Raw genomic sequence first — 16,875 nt, forward strand, 5'->3', positions numbered from 1 at the left:
CATAGAGTTTTCAAGAAGCGCCTGGTGGATTCAAACTGCTGACCTTTTGGTTAGCAGCTGTGGCACTTAACCACTATGCAACCAAGGTTTCCTAGAAGGGCCATATTAATTAACTGCACTGCATTCTCTTTCATCACTTCTGGAAAATTCTCAACCATCAACTCTTCAAATATTGCTTCTACTCTATTTTTTCTCTCTCCTCCTGAGACTACACTTAAATATACATTATACAGTATCACTGTATCTTCTATGTCTCTTACTATCTCTTCTTTATTTTCCAATCTTTTGTTTCTCTGTGCTTTCCTCTAGGTAGTTTCTTCAAACCAATCTTTCAGTTACCATTTCTTTCTTCAGCTGTACTGAACTGCTGCTAAAACTATCCATAGCGTTATTAATTTTTATTATTGTTCAGTTCTAGAATTTCTACTTTTTTTTCAAAGCTGCCTTGTCTTTGTTTTGTAGTTTCCAGTTTCCTTCTAAAATTCACAAGGTTAATTTTTACCTCTAGAATATAATAAGCATAGATATTTTACAGTCTGCCTAATAATTCTAAAATCTGGAGTCACCGTGATGTCTTTCTTGCTTCTGCAGTTCTCACTTATATTGTGTATCTAATGTTCTTTCTTTATTGAACACTTTATTTGAAAATCCTGTTTGTAGGGATAATTTGATGCCTAGGTTGATGTTATCTTCCTCCGGAGAGGATTTGTGTTTGGTTTCGCCAGGTAATTGAAGGCAACAGAACTCTTTATTTCAAGTTCAAAACTTGAGGTTTTTCTTGGCCACCCAGTAAAAAGTCAGGCTGAAGACACTGTGAAATCTGGTTTTCTTCCATTACACAATTAATGCTTCATTAGATTTATGCACATATTTACCACTTTTTTCACCTTTCCTTCTGAAATCAGATCTTCCTTCTGGGATAATTTTCCACCTTTCTGAAATACATTCTTTAGAAGCTCTCTAGTAAAGGTCTTTTGGTGATAAACTCTCATCTTTTGTTTTTCTGAAACATTTTTTCCTCTCGTTCTTGAATGATAGTTTAAAGGTATATAATTCTGGCTTGACAACTATTTTTTCAGCCATGTGAGGATGTTACTCTACTGGCTTCTTGTTTTCATTGTTGCTATTGAGAAATCTTCCATGAATCTAACTGTGATTCTTTAGTAGGTAATCTCACTTTTATCTCTGGTTATTTTTAATGTCTTCTTTTTGTCTAGGGAGTTCTGATGTTCCATCACCATGTGTCTTAATGTAGATTTTGTTTATCCTGCTGGGCACTCATTGTGCTTCCTAAATCTGAGATTCATGTTTTTTTTTTTTTTTTTTTTTTATCAGCTCTGGAAAATTTTCAGAATTATATTTTCAAATACGCCCTCTCCCAAGTTTCTCCCTTTTATCCTTCTGGAACTCTAAATAGGCTTGTGGTAGACCTCCTCCATAACTCTTAATTTCTCTTTTGCATATTCTACTGCTTTGTTCTCCATATTACATTCTGGATAATTTACTCAAAACCACTCTCCAGTTCAACAATTTTCCTTCAGCTGTGGCTTTTTTAAACCTGTTTTTAAAACTTACGTTGTAGTCTATCCTTTGTGTTTTTAATGTAGGATGCCTGGCTATATTTCATTTATTTTACGTATAATAAAAATCAGTTACTCTACAATCCAATCCAAGAACTAGAATATTATTTAAAACAATTATTTTCTCTGTTTACAAATGGCAAAGAGACCATTACCTCTCTCCTCTCCCTCTAAGAGTGTTTCTTTGGAAGATGTAAAGGGCCTGACTCCTTATTGCCTCATCCTTTTTGAAATGTAAATACCTAAGAAGGTAGAGTTCCAGTTTCCCTGTCACTTTAGGAGCTTAACATAGGTGTAGCCATTTGTTTCTCAGGGAGATAAGTTTTATTACCCTTTTAGATGATGACAGTTAATTTAAAAAATGGCTTCCCCAACTCTTCAGACAAGGGATTGGACTGGAGTATAAGACAGAAAATGATAGTGGTGAGGAGTGAGCATCTTGGCTCAAGTAGACACGAGACTACATGGGCAGCTCCTGTCTGGAGATGAGATGAGAAGGCAGAGGGGGACAGGAGCTGGATGAATGGACACAGGGAATACAGGGTGGAGAGTAGTGTGCTGTCACATTAGGGGCAGAGCAGCTACGGTTACATAGCAAGATGTGTATAAGTTTTTGTATGAGAGACTGACTTGATTTGTAAACTTTCACTTAAATCACGATTAAAAACAAATGGCTTTCCTAGTTTCCAAATGAGATTTAGGGTGAAGGAATGTGAAAAAACAGATTCAACCAAGAGGGATCTGTTCACTAACTGGGCTATCAAATCTTCCTGTGGAAAACAGGATACCATAGATCCAAACGACAAATGATAATTGTGTTGTCAGTGGGAAATAGGGTACTATCAGTTTTAATATCACGTTATATGATAGCTAAAAATATATGGTATAGAATTATAATTTAGCTTAGCTGTATAAATTTTGGAAACCCTAGTGGTATAGTGGTTAAGAGCTATAGCTGCTAACCAAAAGGTCAGCAGTTCAAATCCATGAGGCGCTCCTTGAAAAGGCTATTGGGCAGTTCTACTCTGTCCTATAGGGTCACTATGAGTCGGAATCAATGGCAATGGGCTTTTTTTTTTTTATATATATACATTTTGTGAGATTTTGTTCTCACTTCATAGTCTCTTGCAGACGACCTACGTGCAAGTACTCTGTTGTGCCTATTCAGTAAGAAATGTGTTTACTTTCATTCAGTATTGATGATGAGATCTTTTTTTGTTGATAGGATTTTTACATCCCCAACTAAACTCCAAAAACTCAAACCTATTGCTGTTGTCTATTCTGACTCATGGTGACCTTATGTGCAACAGAATGAAACATTGCCATAACGGATTTTACTCAATAGGTTCTTCGCAACCCCCGGTTTTCAAATTCATGTCTGATAGCTCTGTGACCTAGATGTAAAGGAGGTTTCTGGCCTTTATATATGGCAGACATGAATTCATAAGCTGAGGAATTCCTCAAATACTAGAAGGTGTTTCAAGGGCTGGATGGCCAAAGGGAATAACAATATTCACCACAGGGATCATACTTAGCAAAATATTTAAACTCTTTTTGAAGATATACTGTATATGAATAGCTAAACATTTATTGAGCACTTACTTTATTCTAGATATTTTACTGAGTGCTTTACATGCTTACCCTCATTTCATCCTTACAACAATGCTATGAAGCAGATACTATCATAATTTCCATTTTACATAACTGAAGTAACTTGCCTGAGTTACCAGGTAAATGTTAAAATCAGGGTTCTACCCAGGTTTGGCTCTAAACTAAGACTGAACTTATAACCCCTATGCTTACTGTCTTTGCCAAGCCATCAAAGTAATTTCAATAAAGGAAGGAAATAAAAAAATACAAAGTTCATTACTCATTTTGTTCTCTTCTTGGCATCTTCCATGCTGTGGAAGATTGGTGTGGACAGCTGACTGTTGTATGGTTATTTTGTATCCTTCGATCGTGCTGAACTGAGTTCTAGGTTAGGAGTTTTTTTGTATGAGAGTTTTTGTGTGTGGGTAGCAACAGAAGTCCAAGAGAAGTCTTATGGATGTACAATTGCTCCAGCACCACCCACCTGACAAGCATCGATTCAATGTAAGCTAGATTTTGCAACTTTCATTTGTGTGATTTACTGTGACATCAATTTAACGGATATGAAGGTGTTGGATTAAACATGCTGTAAGAGAATTGTACTTCCTAGATTGCTTCTAGAGTTTTTATAGTCATTTACATATTGTTAATTAGATAGCATTTACTGTTAAACACACCCATTTTGTCATAATGCAAGTATAATTTTATTACTACATAACATTGCAGTGCGCTTAATAAGAAATCTTAATTAGGTTAATTTGTTAAGACGTTTATGAATACCTCTGTTTGAGGCTGGGAAGCCTTTATGAATCAATAAAATATTGTCTTTTTTTCAGGCAAAGTACTCAGGGAAGGATGTTTCTTTTTTTTTGCAATTTATTATTTTTGAGATAAAATTCCCCTTTTTGATCCAGATTCTTCTATAGAATTTTTGATCAAAGTGTTCAGTAATAGTAGCCAGATACCATCTAGTTCTGGTCTCATGGCAAAGGAGGCCGTTGTTCACGGAGGCAATTAGCTACACATTCCATACCCTCCTCCTATTCCTGACTCTCCTCTTCCTCTGTTGCCCCAGGTAAATAGACCAATTGTTGTGCCTTGGATGGCTGCTTGCAAGCTTTTTAGACCCCAGGCACTACACAGTGAACTAGGAGGTAGAACAGAAGCGCTAAATACATTATTAGGCTAACTCATTGGAATGTCCCCAAAACCATGACCCTCAATCTCCAAACCAAGGAACCAAATTCCATGAGGTGTTTGGTTGTATGTAAGCAGCCTCAGCAGCTACTCTTTGTTGTTGTAAGCATATCTATCACTCAACTTTTGCCAATTCAACTTTTCACAGGTGTACAACTTATTGACAGCAGTTACAGTAATCAGCTGTGCAGCCCCACCTTTAGTGTGATTTTTCCATCACCATAAGCCAAAACAATTCCTTCTATCTTAACCTGGAATACTCCATAAATACTTTTCAAAATTGAGCTCTGGATGAGCATTGAATGACACAGAATTCATGTCTTGGACAAGTACTTGTAGTGTACGCATTCTCTGTCACCAAGTAGGCAAGATCCATTCACCTTAACAATCAGCAAAGTTAGGAATAGGGATGACATCCTCTTAGGAAAGTTGAGGATGATGACCAAGATGTCTGAAGAGAAAGCTGGGTTACCTCTGCATGAAGGTGGGCACAGTGAACACCCATAATCTGAATACAATTCTTCATCCTCACAACCCAGGGGAAAATGTGCAATTAAAACCCCAAATTCCTATACTGCAGAACTGCATCTTCCAGTCTGTTCTTTGGAATTCTAGTCCAATAATATGCTGTATGATAAAAGAGTCAAAATAGTTCGAGAAATATGTATACTATATCCCTGTCACCTGAGACATTTCCAGTGCACATTACATGTTAAAGGCTATGGAGAATCCTGTGATCAAGTCATATGATTGACTTTGTTGGCTCCAGTTTTCCCCAATATTATCTTACTGTTGGAACTGACTCTACGGCAACAGGTTAGGTTTTGGTTATGTAACTTTTTACCCCCCCGATGCATTTGTCAGTTTGTTGTACTGTGTGGGCTTGCACGTTACTGTAATGCTGGAAGCTATGCCACCAGTATTTCAAAGGGCAGCTCAGTGGCTCAAGAACATAACGTATATAGTGACAGATGCAAAGATCTGGAGGTAGAAAACCACAAGGGAAGAGAACACTCGGCATTTCTCAAGCTGAAAGAACTGAAGAAAAAATTCAAGCCTTGAGTTGCAACATTGAAGGATTCTATGGGGAAAATGTTAAACAACACAGGAAGCATTAAAAGAAGATGAATACACAGAGTCACTATACCCAAAAATAATTGGTTGATATTCAACCATTTCAGGAGGTAGCCTATGACCCACATAGTCGAATGCCTTTGCAAAGTCAATAAAACACAGGTAAACATCTTTCTGGTAGTCTCTGCCCTTAGCCAAGATCTATCTGACATATCTCTCGATCCACATCCTCTTCTGAATCCGGCCTGAATTTCTGGTAGTTCCCTGTCGATAAACTGCTGCAGCCACTTTTGAATGATCTTCAGCAAACTTTTACTTCAGTGTGATATTAATGGTATTGTTCGATAATTTCTGCATTCAGTTGGATCACCTTGCTTAGGAATAGGCACAAATATGGATCTTTTCCAGTCGGTTGGTCAGGTAGCTGTCTTCCAAATTTCTTGGCACAGAGGAGTGAGCACTTCCAGTGCTGCATCCATTTGTTGAAACATCTCAATTGATATTCCATCAATTCGTAGAGCCTTGCTTTTTGCCAGTCCCTTCAGCGCAGCTTGGACTTCTTCCTGCAGTACCATCGGTTCCTGATCATATGCTACCTCCTGAAATGGTTGAATGTTGACGGCACCTGACAACAACAACTTTTTGCCTCCCATAATACATAAATCTCTTGGAACTAGTGCTGCATAGAATGCAGTTTGGGAAAAACTCAGTAACTTTAGCCAAGAACGGTTTTAAAGAAATCAAATGACATGTTGGTCATAAAACAAGAAAAACAAATTTCAAAGAGATACTCGTAGAATTCCTCATGAACTTTCCATGATAAACTCTGTGGGAAATGTACCTCTTGGCTCAGTAAATGAGTTGACTTGCTTTTGGGGGTTTGCTAAACTCTTGGTGGACACCTTTCAAAAGTGATGAATTTGGCTTTAGAATAACTGATATTAAACCATCCTTTCCTGCAACAATTAGAACTCACCAGTAACTAATTAAAGCCATTGCTAGATCTTCACAGTAAAATCATTTTATCTGTATTAAAGAAATGATTGTTACTCTTCATCAGGTTAAAGGGAAGGAAACATATTCACCTTGTTGCAGTTGTAATGTGTGCACACAGAGCATTTTGGGTTTCTTCTTTTCCACTTACTGTGATTTTGTCAACTCATTTATATAAGTGGACATGGTACACATATTTATTTTATAATTAGTTTGTATAGTCGCCCATCATTCAGTTAACTGGGCATGTGAGTTTGTCTTTTCCACCTAATGTTATTTTGTGCAAACACTTACCTTTACAAAGGGATAGTGTTCACATATTTTACTAAGGTACTATAGTTTGTATATACATCTGATAATTATTGGGTATTTGACTTTTTTCAAATTTTCATTTTTGTAAAACGATGATGTAGGCTTTGTTGTACACATTGCATTTCATGATTCTGGAAAACTTGGAGTATAATTTGAAAATGAAATTAAAAACTATACATTTTATAGTTCTAATATTTTATTGCCAAATTATCAAACTTTTCAAGAAGTCAGAACATCACCTTTTCTCGGTTCCTCTGACCAGGTCTTAACTTAAATTCCTGAAAACATCAACTTCATTAACCAGGGCATTATGGCTTATCCTGAAAACAGAGTCAGCAACAAGAAGGAAATTCTGTTACATTTTTTTCTTTTCTTGCAAGAGGATGGGTATTGAAGGGATGCATGAAAATCTCAATTGTAGAAATAATAGGAATTATGGCCATAGAATTGGTGTTTCATCCCTGAATGCTCCTTATCCCTGAGGTCTCTATGGTCATCTAGAATTGATTTATGGAAACGTTTTCGTACACCAGATTTTGAAAAAGAGTTCTTAAGGTCCAGCAGGTTGGTTTGAGGTTTGGCCACTCCACTTCTAGGAATCCAACCCAGAATAGGTTTTGTTTCTTCGTTGTTTTCCATGTTTAAGACCAACTGATGTTCTTCTGGCTTACCAAAAAACTGTTCTAAAGTGAAGGTTTCTGTGCCTTGTTTATTTTGTAAAATACTAGGCTTATTAGGGCTAGTAGGATCTTGACACATTGTATACTGATCAGATTTAAAATGTTCATAGTGAATGTAATTGTTTGCTTTAGGGTAAGGTATAGGTTGGGGTTTTAATGCTAGCTGTCTCCAGTACAAATCTTCTGTCTTTTTAGTATCTGTGATTTTTGGAAATGGTTTCATGTCATAAATGTCAGTCAGATCTTTGGTTGGGTAACAAGGTGGAAGTGCATAGGTGGATAGCAAGCTTTGTTCTTCCTTAATCTTCTCTTCAATATCCTGGTTTTTACGGGTCACACCGGCCCGTGTGTTATCATTAAGTGCCCTCATTTCTTCAGAACTGGGTATAAAGGTGTGAAAAGCACACAAAACTGTAGGAGTACAATCTGGACAGGAAGGTGGTTTTTCCTGGACAGTAGGCTCCAGAGGACGTTGGTCATGAATCAGTCTGGCAATTCGCCCTTCCAAGGGTCTGACGGGTTTTAAGACAGGGTGGAATTTTTCTTGCTGTAGTGGTAGGATAAGAAGATCAATTAATTAATAAATCTGACATTTTGAGGGTGTTGCTACAAATGGCAGATCAAAAGTCATACCCGTTTCCACTGAGTAAACAAGGGATGGTGTAGGAGAGCACTTTGCAGTGTTCTTTGATATTTATTTAAAGACTATTAAAATTTGGGTGGTAATAAACATATGCTTATCTCCTCTACTGGTTTTTCCTAAGATGGAAAGAGCAAATATTTTATCTATAAAGAAGCTCCTTTATGTAAGAACTCATTGCTTTCACACTCCCAGAGACATAAAATAGTCACAAGAACAAAACTTCTACCCATCACCAACTCATGATTTAAAAGTAATGTGCAGTTATTTAAATCTCAGCCAAAGCCTTCTTCATTAGGCCAAGGCAGGGGGTTCTTAAACCTTAGCTGACTCAGAGTCACCTTTGAAGTTGGCAGAAAATGAGATTCCTAGGCCTGACTCTCTGAGATTATGATCCAGAAGGCTTGCGATGGGGCTCAGGAATCTGCATTTTTAAGAAGTACCTCAGGTGGTGCTGAGGCAGGTGATGTGCTCACTACGTTTTGAGCAGCACTGGTCTAAGAGGAGTTTGTCCTCTCTGTGCTTCTCTTTGAGGTGTTTTATAAATATTGTTAGTCATGTCTGGTAGCTGCAAAAGCAGTGAGTGTACTCCAAGTGCTAGTAACAGACACATATCTGGCAAGGGCAGGAGATAACTGCGGAGGGGCATGAGGGAACTTTCTGGGATGATGGTTCTACATCTTGATAGGGGTTTAGGTTACAAACTATGTGAATGTACACTTAAGATACGTGCAGTTTCATTGAATATAAATTTTACCTTCAGATAAAAAAACCACAAACAAATCTTGAACTCTGGTTAATGATATGCATGCTGAACAAAATGTTTAAGGGTGAAGTATGCTGATGTCTGCAATTTACTCTGAAATGCATAAAAAGTAATAGAGGGGATTGATAGATGGATAGAAAGATGGAAAGATGAATGCATGTGTGATGAAACAAATATAACCAAAACCCGTTGCCGTTGAGTCGACTGTGACTCGTGGTGACCCTGTAGGACAGGGTAGAATTGCCCCATAGGGTTTCCAAAGCTGTAATCTTTATGGTAGCAGACTGCCACATCTTTCTCCCGTGGAGTGGCCAGTGGGTTCAAACCGCTGATCTTTCGGTTAGTAGCCAAACACTTAATTACTGTACCACCTGGGATCCTTAAACCAAAGCAAGATGTTGATGGTAGAATCTAAGTGGTGAGTAAATCCGTGCGAACTATAAAATTATTTCAACTTCTGTATATGTTTGAAATGTTTATAATAATGTTAATAAAAATAACAAATACTAAGAAGGAATGTATAATGATGGAATTGACAGCAGAGATAACAGAAATGAAGGTGATGAGAAAATAATAACCATAGTTTGGACTTAAAAAAAATGCATGTAGGAACATCTTTTTAGAAACTATCTGTAGTTAGATGAGTTTTTATACTGAATACCTGTGGCTAATCAGGTTTGGGTAGATACTACGAACGAAAGAATAAAACCACCTAGCTCTTCGTTAGGTTTGTCATAAACAAAAAAAGGATAGGGCTTACCATATCCTACTTTGATGGTATCCCTTTGTGCAAGTAGTTTTTAGTACCTTCATTTTATTTTACTATAAAAGAAATTTTCATTAGCTTCCCCAGAGTCCATTATTTATGTTTCAGTCAGAAACCCAAAGAATTTACTGAAACTTTCTTTTGAACGTCAAACTTTTTTAGGTGTATTTTATCTTGTTACTAGTCAATATTTAAATGTTGATTTACTTACACAATAATCTTGCATATACTTGGCAAGCATACTTTGTATAACTGTACATGTATTTCTTTGTAAAAAATTATAAAGCTGCCTCGTGAGTAGCTAGACCCTACAGGGTCAAATCTGGGCAGTTTACTGAATACACCTGACAATGTCAGAGTATACATGTAATATTTTATAGCCTTAGAGAGTACTTGTTGCAAGTGAAAAATAAAGAACATTAAAAACTCTTCAGTGAGTGATAAAGCACAGTCTATGGAACTACTTCTGGTTCTGTGATTTTATACCACCTTAGGGAATACTGAAGCGAATATAAAATGAATGTGTTTAGCTCAATCTAAATACACCTGGTACTGAAGTAATCTTACAGTTGTTTTTTATGTGTCTTTGCACAATTTACATCTTTGAAAATATTAATTTTGTTTTGAAAATTTTGTAGTTTTAGAGTATAAAGTTTAGGCCCCAAATAAAACAACATATATGCATAGTAATAGGTAATTTCATTTCATTTACATAATTAAGCCATCATATTATCACTCCTTCTACTAAAAAATTTCGTTTAGGCCATTTCATGTAATAATTAAGAAATATCTAGTACTACGTGCAGAGAATTTATTGGCTTTTGGTTGTAATTCAGCCAACTCTCAATTATTGTGCATAACAGGAGGAAGCCTTTATCTCTTCAAAAGCAATGGTCATGTACAAGATATACAAATATGCAGAGATTCACAGTATATATTAAGAATCTCATTAAATTAATAATTAATCTCTATTCTTTTGTAAACCAATCCCTTTGTAAATTAGCAACAGTAGCATAGTAGAAAATCTGTAAAAACAGTACTGTGAGGAGGAAAAGACACCTCTCTTGTTCTTCCAAATAGTGGGCAAGGGAATTCAAACCAGTTCAGAATTAACTTTTAAAACGAGTAAAAATTTCCCTATTATTCCATGAATCAAATAAAAAGTGGGCAAAGCAAACAGGAGCCCAGGCCCTGGATACTTTCCCCTGATAAATAACTGAGAGTTGGCTGCAATTACTTACAGGCTCTGGGTCAAATCCTATCTGTCCAGTGAAGTCGGCTACCTCCTTTTCATGGTAATCATCCAGTTCAAGGGGATTCATGGGCCCCAGACCTTAATGGAAACATTATGTCTTATTATTCCGTTAGAGTAAATGAAGAATGGCATTTAAATTACCTTTTATAGGAAAACATACCCATTCCCCTTTGTAATATAATGAGAACCAATGAAATGAAAACCTACTCTACCTCCCAGCTACCCACTAAGAGAAACATGCCACCCACCCTGATTCTTATCCGTGCATAGACTGAGAAACAGGGAGCAATATTGGAGGAGGAAAGCTTGTAACAGCATTGTTAAATATTCCTGTTTTGTTCTTTCTACTTGTTTCAAAGTGAAGTCATACCTGTAAAATCATGAGTGTACGAAGTGATCCAGTGGGACCTCTCAAGATTTCTTTGTATGTTGGCTTCTTTTAGAGAGTTGATAGGATCCCACGAATTTAATGAAGTGTTAGGAGCGAAGGTTTTAGGAGGTTTTGGGTAGAACACTGGCTTATTTTTCTCAACACATTTGGGAAACTAGAATATGAACATAAAGATTATTGCTCTTAATGACATCTAGTAGAATAAAGGCCTATCCGTTATCTTGGCAGGGAAAGGGGGCAAAGGAAGTTCTAGGCTGAAGTTGGATACTACTCCTTCATTACTTACTAACATTCTGCCAACTGTAGCCATATGCAGAGTTAAATGCAATGTTTTAATCAATGAAACAATAAGGTCCTTTCTAGAAGTCTTTTGTCTTAGCAGGGACTCTGATAATGTACATTCAAGAAATGTCCTTGGAAACATATTACCTCCTGTGACATTTTATTAGCAATTCAAAGGACACCTAGGTCTGCTTTTGGATAAGTTTAGCCAAAATTGTGTGTCTCCTACTTTTCCTTCCCTGCCTGAAATGATACCACTTGAGTTATGAGGTGTTAGCATCAAGCTCAGTATCTATTTTATTTTTAATTTTTCATCCAGGAAAGTGCAAACCTTGATTAAAGTTAGGGATGAGCTGTAAGTATGACTGCAAGTTTGGAAATTAAGACCAATTAGGATATTAAGAAAGTGAGATTAATCATTAGAGAGAAGAATACGTCAGTAAAAAATATGTATGTATAAAAGCACTGTGGGGGATATACATATTATAAAACATTTTGGTCTCAAAGAGCTTGTAATTTAGATGAGAAATAAAATACATGTGGACATTACTGGTTATAGTCAGTAAGTGTTGTAGAAAGGCAGAAGAAACCACTTGTGCTGGCGTAATCATGCCTTATAAATTACACCATTTTCTAGTTTTCAGACTGCTTTCATATCTCAGTTAATCCTCATACCTTGTGAAGTTTGTAGACAGATTTCACTGGAATTACACAGATAAATTTTATGATTGAAGCTCAGAGAAGAAAGCAGTATGCCCAATGGCACTTAGAGTAAATGGCAAATAGGGGACAAACTAGAATTTAGGACTCCTGAGTTGACTCTCTTGCTACTACACACAGAAATAATGAGAGTTGAGCTGAGCCTTGAAAATTTAGTAAGTTTTAGATAAGCAGAGAGGCCTTGAGGGAGGGCATTCCAGGACTGAGAAATAGCCTGAACCCTAGTTGGGAAGAAGAGCTGAAAAAGGATAGACCTGTCTTCAAGGACCAGTGAGTGGAGCCAGGCTGCAGGAGAGGAAGTAAGGCCAGATGGTGAAGCATCCACGGAGCATCTAGGTTTACATTTGGGCAGTGGGGAACTTTCAAGATTGTTGAGAAGGGTGTGGAATGAAGAAGGCAGAATTTTAATGAGCAGGTAAAAATGAGGGAAATTGAAAGAAGAAACTGAACTACAGAGCTGGGGATTTTGGCAGTAAGAACATGTATCAATGAAGTGGTCTCTAGAATAAATTCTTATAGAGTGAAGCCTGTGACAGCCTTGTTTTTCTGGGTCTTGAAAGTTTTCTGCCCTTGAGAGGTGCAGTCTTATCACTTTTCTATAGCTCTTTATTAGTGGAAAGTATTTGAATGTTCCTTCACTGACAGGTTTCTGCCTTACACAGGTTTCGGCTTTCACAGGTTTTCCTGTATTCCGGGTTGCTTAGATATAGATTTTGCTTGAAGGAATGAAAGATCCTGTGAAGCAGATGGTTTTTTAAAAAATTTATTGTGTTGTTATTGAGAGTGTACACAGCAAACCATATACCAGTGCAACAGTTTCTACATGTACAATACAGTCATTCTTTTGAGTTGTGCAACCTTTCTCATCCTCCTCTTCTGAGTTGCTCCTCATTAACATAAACCCGCTGCTCCCTAAAGTTCCTGTCTAGTCTTTTAAGAGTTGCTGTTGTCAGTTTGATCCCATATAGACAATTCTTAAAAGAGCATAATGCTCAAGGCAGACCTTTTTTTACTAGTTAAGCTAAGTTATTTTTTTTTTTATTGCTAGCTTTTAAGATGACTTCAGGAAATTTTTTTTTTTGTATATAAATGTATCAAATTTATTAATTTTGACATTTCTGTGGCTTCCCATTTTTTGTTAATACAAACAATGTTGCAAAGAATATCCAAATACATATCTTTCTGGGCACATTAAAAAAATTTTCTTATAAATGGAATCATATATTGTGTGTTTTTTTTGTGACTGGTTCTTTCACTTAGCATAATGTTTTCAGGGTTCATCCATGTTGTAGCATGTATTAGTACTGCAGTCTTTTTTATTGCTAAATCATATCCCATTATAATGATATCCCATAATTTGTTTTTCCATTGTCCTGTTGACAGACATTTGTTTTCTTTCTACTTTTTGGGAAAGTTGAATAACGCTATTGTGGACAGTTTCTTATGATAAAATTACACACGATACACCTAATCTACGGCCCAGCAATTCCACTCCTAGACATTTACCAAAGAGAAATGAGAACATGTCCACACAAGGTTTCTATTAGAATGTACACATCAGCTTTGTCTCTTTGTGCATGTGGGCAACAGTTTCTGTGAAGCAGATCCTTAGAAATGGAATTTGGGATCACAGTTTACATGCATTTTCAGCTTTTTTAGTATTTCCCAAATTGCTCTCTAAAGTATTAGGCATTCCTCCAACACCATATAAAATGTGTAACAGATTCATCTCTTCTCAGGGAATATTTCTGGTTTAAGGTTTAAAGATCATCTCAGGGCAGTAGTTTCAGGGGTTCATCCAGCCTCCATGGCTCCAGAAAGTGTAGATTCCATGAGAAACTGAAATTCTGTTTTGTATTTTCCCCCTTTTGATTAGGATTCTTCTATGAAATCTTTGATTAAAAATGTTCAGTAATGGTAGCCAAGCACCATCCAGTCCTTCTGGTCTCATGGCAGAGGTGGCAGTTGTTCACGGCAGCAGTTAGTCACACGTTCCATATCCTCCTCCTATTTCTGACTCCCCTTCCTTTGTTGCTCCAGGTGAATAGAGATCAACTGTGCCTTGGACAGCTGCTAGCAAGCTTTTAAGAGCCCAGGCACTATACAAGGAAGTAGGAGTTAAAAAAGTAGCACCTAACGCGTTAACTGGGATGTCCCATGAAACCATGACCCTAAACCTGCAAACCAAGGAACCAAATTCCATAAGGTATTTGGTTGTATATAAGCAGCCTTAGCAGCTACTCTATTTTTTTTTGTTGTTGTTGTTATTGTAAATATATCTATCATACAACTTTTGCCAATTCAACTTTCTACAGTTGTGCAACTTATTGACAGTGAATACAATAATTGGCTGTGCAACCCTACCCTTAATGAGATTTTTCCATCACCGTTAACCCCCTTTTTCCACACCCTTCCACCCCTGGTAACCACAGATAAACTTTGGTCTCTGTACATTTGCCTTTTTTATCTTTTTACATAAGTTAGGTCATACAATAATTGTCTTTTTGTGATGGGCTTATTTTGCTCAGCATAATGCCTTCAAGCTCCATCCATACTGTAGCATGTGTCAAGACTTCATTTCTCCAACCAGCTGAGTAGTATTCCATTGTGTGTGTACCACATTTTGTTTATCCATTCATTTGTTGATGGGCATTTAGGTTGTTTCCACCTTTTGGCTATTGTGAATAGTTCTGCAATGAACACTGGTGTACAAGGCTCTTTTTGAGTCTCTGCTTTCAATTCTTTTGAGTATACACCTAGGAGTTAAATTGCTGAGTCATATGATAGTTTTCTGAGGAACTGACACACTGTTTTCCACAACAGCTATACCATTTTGCATTCCCACCAGTAACGGATAAGGGTTCCAATTTCCCCACATCCTCACCAACATTTATTTTCTTTTTTAAATCTTAGCTATTTTTTTTTTTATCCTAGTGGGAATGAAATGGTATCTCATTGTGGTTTTGATATGCATCTCTCTGATGGCTAATGGTGCTGAGCATCTTTTCATGTGTTTGGTGGCCACTGGAGTGTCCTCTTTGGTGAAATGTCTATTCAAGTCCTCTGCCCATTTTATGATTGGGTTATTTGTCTTTTTGTTGTTAAGTTGTCAAAGTTTTACATATATTTTGGTTATTAGACTCTTGTTGGATATATGGTTTCTGAAGATATTATCCCAGTCGGTATCTTGTTTTTCACTTTTCTGGTAAAGTCTTCTGATGAACAAAAGTTTTAAATTTTTATGAGTTCCCATTTATTTATTTTGTCTTTTGCTGTTTATGCTTTTGTTTTCATATTAGATAATCCATTTTTGAAAGCTAGGCCTGACAGCATTGCTCCTGCTTATTCTTTTAAGAATTTTATGGTTTTAATTTGCACACTTAGGTCCTTAATACATTTTGAACTTGTTTTTTTGTATGGTGTGAGGTATAGATTCTGTTTCATTTTTCTGCATGTGGAAATTCAATCTTCCCAGTACCATTTATTGAACAGACTCCTCTTTCCTCATTGAATGGACTTAGCACCCTTGTCAAAAATCAGTTGACCACAAATGTATGGGTTTATTTCTTAGCTCTCAATTCTATTCCATTGGTCTATACCAGTACCAGGCTATTAGGATTACTGTAGTTGAATAACATGTTTTCAGATCAGGAAGTATGAGTTCTCCTACTTTGTTCTTCTCTTTCAACACTGTTTTAGCTATTTGGGGCCTCTTGCCATTCCATATGAAGTTGAGGATTGCTTTTTCTATTTCTGTAAAGAAGAATGTTGGAATTGCATTGAATCTACAAATCACTTTGGGTAGTACTGGCATCTTAACAATATAAAGTCTTCCAATCCATGAACATGGAATGTCTTTCCATTTATTTAAGTCTTCTTTAATCTCTTTCAGCAGAATTTTATAGGTTTCATATCCCTGGTTAAATTTATTCCTAGGTATTTTATTCTCCTAGATGGTATTATAAATGGAATTGTTTCCCTAATTTCCCTTTCAGATTTCTCGTTGCTGGTGTTTAGAAACCCAGCTGATTTTTGTTTGTTGATCTTGTACCCTGCAACTTTGCTAAATTCCTCTATTAGCTCTAGATATTTTCTTGTGGACTCTTTGGGATTTTCTATATGTGGGATCATATCATCCAGGAATAAAGATAATTTTTCTTCTTCTTTTCCAATCTGGATACCTTTTGTTTCTTTTTCTTGTCTTATTGCTCTGGCTAGGACTTCTAATACAATATTGAATATAAGTGGTGAAAGCAGGCACTCTTGTCTTGTTCCTGATTTCAAGGGGAAAGCTCTCAGTCTTTCTCCATTAAGTATAATGTTTACTGTTGGCTTTTCATATATGGTTTGAATAATACTCAGGAATTTCCCTTCTATTCCAATCTCCTTTAGGGTTTCCATCAAGAAAGGGTGTTGGATTTTATTAAATGCTTTCTCTGCATCCACAGAGATGATCATGTCATTCCTTTGTTCTACTGATGTGAATTATATTGATTGATTTTTGATGTTGAACCATCCCTGCATTCCTGGAATAAATCCCACTTGGTCATGGTGTATGAGTTTTTAAATATGCTGTTGGATTCTGTTCACTAGTATTTTGTTGAGGATTTTTAAATCTATATTCATAAG

At 36.6% G+C, this 16,875-nt stretch overlaps 1 protein-coding gene across 1 annotated transcript in view; it reads right to left on the minus strand.

Annotated features, from left to right (window-relative positions):
- Window positions 1-1,862: 1,862 nt before the first annotated feature.
- The window catches only part of SPMIP4 (sperm microtubule inner protein 4), a 62,898-nt gene continuing 47,885 nt past the window's right edge, over window positions 1,863-16,875 (minus strand). Inside the window, exons 8-10 of the mRNA XM_003407069.3 lie at window positions 11,224-11,398; window positions 10,840-10,931; window positions 1,863-7,973 (exon numbers count right to left, since the gene is read on the minus strand). Coding sequence (XP_003407117.2) covers window positions 7,158-7,973; window positions 10,840-10,931; window positions 11,224-11,398 — 1,083 coding nt within the window. The 3' untranslated portion in view covers window positions 1,863-7,157. The remainder of the gene's footprint in view (window positions 7,974-10,839; window positions 10,932-11,223; window positions 11,399-16,875) is intronic.

Source organism: Loxodonta africana, chromosome 8 (genome assembly GCF_030014295.1).
Source record: "Loxodonta africana isolate mLoxAfr1 chromosome 8, mLoxAfr1.hap2, whole genome shotgun sequence".
NCBI lineage: Eukaryota > Metazoa > Chordata > Mammalia > Proboscidea > Elephantidae > Loxodonta > Loxodonta africana.